General features: G+C 41.9%; 1 protein-coding gene across 1 annotated transcript in view; it reads left to right on the top strand.

The window, feature by feature from the left end:
• APPL1 (adaptor protein, phosphotyrosine interacting with PH domain and leucine zipper 1) overlaps positions 1–4,114 on the top strand; it is an 85,814-nt gene that overhangs the window by 35,133 nt on the left and 46,567 nt on the right. Inside the window, exons 9-11 of the mRNA XM_019504609.1 lie at positions 42–124; positions 243–401; positions 3,415–3,603. Of these exons, the coding sequence (XP_019360154.1) occupies positions 42–124; positions 243–401; positions 3,415–3,603 (431 nt within the window). The remainder of the gene's footprint in view (positions 1–41; positions 125–242; positions 402–3,414; positions 3,604–4,114) is intronic.

Here is a 4,114-nt window from a genome sequence, read left to right as displayed (position 1 = left end):
AAGTAACTGATTTCCCATTTTTCTCATCTTTTTTTTTAAAGATAAGTTTTTTTAAAATGGGTTCAGAAAATCTTACTGAGCACCTGGAAGAATTTTTAACAAATATTGGCACAAGTGTACAAAAGTAAGTTTTCTTTGTTCTTATTTCTATCTGTAAAACAAGTGACATGAATTGATTTTCCTTTTGTGTCTCTTCAGATAGATCACCTCAGATAATAATACAACATGTATTTTATGTTAAGTGTTCGCAGGGAAATGGAATCTGAAGTAGAAACCATGCAACAGACCATAGAAGACTTAGAAGTAGCTAGTGATCCATTATACTTGCCTGATCCTGATGCTACAAAATTTCCTGTCCATAGAAATCTGACCCGGAAAGCTGGATATCTTAATGCAAGGAAGTAAGAGCTACCTTCTATTTAAAACTTTCAAACCACTTTACTCAAAGTCAAGCTAGAGAAAGAACCAACCTCTCTAAAACCAGCTATATTGGGTTGTAGGTAAACGTTTATATAGCCAAACTGAACTGATTTGCTTCCTTTCCATTTGTTCCACATGACAGATTGTAATTATGGATTATTTTATACTGATTTCTAGTTACTAATTTTATTTACTGGCTCAAGTAGTAGTAGTTTGCAGTTAGGTACAATTATTCATTTAGTGATGGATCTTTTTAAAAAAGAGTGAGTATATCCTCTGAATGTCATGTTAAGATGGAGACACTGATATGCCTAGAGATAAAGTGATTTGTGTGTGCAAGGTTATAGTGACCCAGTTGCAGCCAGGAATAGAACTGAGACCTGATTGCAGTGTAATGATCAGAGAACTGCTGATATACTTCGTAATTTAGACTTACTTGCCTAGATTTTGCAGCTATGAAGGCATTTGGGAGATATGGATGGATATGTTTGTTCAGCATACATTTCAGATAAGAGGATTACATTATTCTAAGTAACACTCCTGAAATATTAAGTAAATTTCCTTCATTAACATAATTAGATTTTTGTGAACATCAATGACTACTTGAAGATATGTGGTTTTGCCTACTGGAGGGAGCTATTATTATGCCATATGAAAGTAAAGACAACCTGTTGCATATTATAACTGGTTAAAAACAAATAAAAGCTATAAAGTTTGGAATACATTTTCTGACTTATACCATGCTGTACATACAACCAGAATTTCTAAAGACTCAAACTAAAGTTTTTATTACTAGTGTAGGAAAGAGTTTCCCTGAATTCTTGAAATAGGGCACAATTTCTATAGTTAGTTGGTCTGTATAGAAAAAGTTAAAGTTCCAGCATACGTAAGCTTGATGCAGTACCCCAGATTACCTACCCATTACGATATCCTTTTTGTAAACATCTTCAGAAGCAATTATGTTGTGTTAAGTATTTGTGACATCCTCCTCCTGTGAATCAAAGATATTTGCATGAAAAATGGCTGTGGTGAAATTAACATTTCATAAATTAGGTTTTCTTAGTTAAGAAATTCAAACTGCAGAAGTGCCCTTATGGCAAAGTGGGGCTCCCTGACTAGCCACAGTGTTGGTTTCCCCACTTGCTTTTGGGTACACTACTCACCTGACTCTCCTGCCATACCTTGTTGTTAGTTAATTAAGTTGTTAATTAAGGCGGGAGGCTGCCCATTCTTGCCCTGATGCCAGCAGGGTGCTATCTGCAGTTCCACTCCTCCCCTACACCGCAGCCCAAGCCTCGCAGATGGCATCCAGATAACAATGCTCCCAGCCTACAGCTGGACCAAGCTTAGGCCTTGTTGTCAAGCCTCAGATACACTCACATTCATACCACCTTCCTCTCACTGGGACCTCTCATACTCCATCCACTTTCACGTGTCAACGATTTATACTGCCTTGCTCCCTCTTGGAGTGGGCCCCTAAGGCCATAGGCTTTAACTAGCTCATACCTTGGGTGGCAGATGTACCGTCTTTGGGTCTCTCCTGCGACCCTCACCAGGGTAGTGGCCAGCCAATTACCTGACCGGGTCTAAGCTTGCTCTGGTCCCTCCCAGGGCAACTCTGTACACTCAAACATCCCTCTATACACTTCCAGCCCTCTGGTTCTTCCCCCCCACTGGGGTCCCTCCTCTCTGCCCCCTTTCTAGGGCCACCCCCCACCAAGACATTCTTAACCCACGCCATGACTGGTGCTCCAGGGCCTCACAGGGACTCTCACTCCCACCCTGGAGCAGCAAGTGATTGTGTTCAACTATAGGTCTTACTTTTGACTCACACTTGTCCTCCCAGTGGTGGAGGACTTACCAGGGTCAGGACTTGCCCCTCTCTCTCAGACTGAGCCCCCTTACTCGGCCTCTGGCCCAAGCCACAGCCTCAGGCATCCAAAGACATACATTGGCCTACTCCCCTCACATGGGACCACCCCCTCACTGGGGCTCCTCATCTCTGCCCCCCTCACCGGGGCTCCACGCTACCCCTCACTGGGGCTCCACATTGCCCCCTCACTGGGGCCGCAGGGCTTCCCTCCCCGGTGGGCTCAGGTGGCCGTAGCAGTGTCTGGCCCCAGCTACCTTTTTTCGGGGTCCTACACCCCACAGGGCTCAGGTGGCCGCAGCTGTGCCTGGCCCCAGCTACCTCCGATGTTAAGCAACTCACCCGAAGGTGAGGGCTGGGGTTCAGGTCCCCCTACCTGCCTTTCACCGGGGTGGTAACTGACTTGGCATTTCTTGGGGGCTCCTGCACCACTGAGAGCCCCACCAGGCCACCCACTCCCAGCAGGGTGCAGTTTTAGGTCATGCCCAGGACCAGGAGCCTCCAAACCATTTCCTACAACTCCTGCCCTTACCTCCAGGATGTTGCATGCAGCCAGGTGATGCTACTGCCTGGCTTGCCAGCCACAAACTGCCCTGTTTATATAGGTGGCCAGAGATCTAAAATGGCCGCCACAGTCAAGCACCTGCTGGCTGCTTGGCTCAGCTCTTGAAGTGGCAGGCACCAACAGTGCCCTGCCACACCCTCAAGAAACTTTTTGTTTTAGTACTAAGAGGCTAAGTGAAAGGAAACTCTTAAGTTTTTTTTGACAGTGTATAAACCAATGCCCCAAACAACGCTAATCAAAATAATGGGTTTTAAACTTCTTCTAATTAAGTTTCTTACATAGTAGTTAGCTAATACTGTTTTTATGTGATATCTTGCACAACTCTTAAATATTTAAAACCTGTTTAGTATTAAAAAAAATAACAGTAAGAAAACCAACCAAAGAATATAAATTTATATGAGACTAAGTGAAAAGCCACAGTCATAGGAGACCCAGTAAAAAGGCTTTTCTTCTGTTTAGAGAATTTGGATGCCCTGCCTGTCTTTCTTATCTGTTTGTTTAATTTAGAGGTCTGATAGAAATATAATCTATGAATTGAACATCTGATTTTTTGTTCTAGTAAGACCGGCCTGGTGTCTTCTAGTTGGGAGAGACAGTTTTACTTCACTCAAGGTGGAAACCTTATGAGTCAGGCAAGAGGTGATGTAGCTGGAGGGCTTGTTATGGACATAGACAACTGTTCAGTAATGGCTGTGGACTGTGAAGACAGAAGATACTGCTTTCAGATAACATCTTTTGATGGAAAAAAGTTAGTAGATTTAAAATTTTTCCATGTAGTATTTGGAGATGTTAGTTTTAAAAAAATAAATCAGGTGTCTTTTGTTAATGTTCATAATTTGGGGTTTTATCATCTTTTACCCGTTTATACTAAGTAACATAGTCGTATGAAGCTCCAAACGACAAAAATAAGTCTTACATAGGAACTATAACATGCGCTTAAATTTTTAACAATCCTTTTTCATATGCTGTAATGCTTTCTTACCTGTATCAACGAAATCATCTACAATTCAGTTCTCTCTTATTTCCTTCCTATTCTCCTCAGTAATTTTAGAAGTGGGGCTGCTACAACATAAGTATTACTTTCTCTGAAGAGTTCCAATTCAGAATGGAACACCGTAGTTATTTTTTTTTTCTCTGTAGAAAGGATTGTTCAATATTCAGTTATTTTTTATACAATGATCTCAACATCACGGGAGGAAAAATAATTGGGATCTATCAACTTTCATATTTTGCTTCTGTTTGGACAGTTTTATTTGGAC

The sequence above is a fragment of the Gavialis gangeticus genome, unplaced genomic scaffold (assembly GCF_001723915.1).
Source record: "Gavialis gangeticus isolate Ggan-Ray unplaced genomic scaffold, GavGan_comp1, whole genome shotgun sequence".
Taxonomy (NCBI): Eukaryota; Metazoa; Chordata; order Crocodylia; family Gavialidae; genus Gavialis; species Gavialis gangeticus.
Note: the sequence above shows the minus strand (reverse complement) of the source record. Positions and strands in the feature narration are given on the sequence as shown.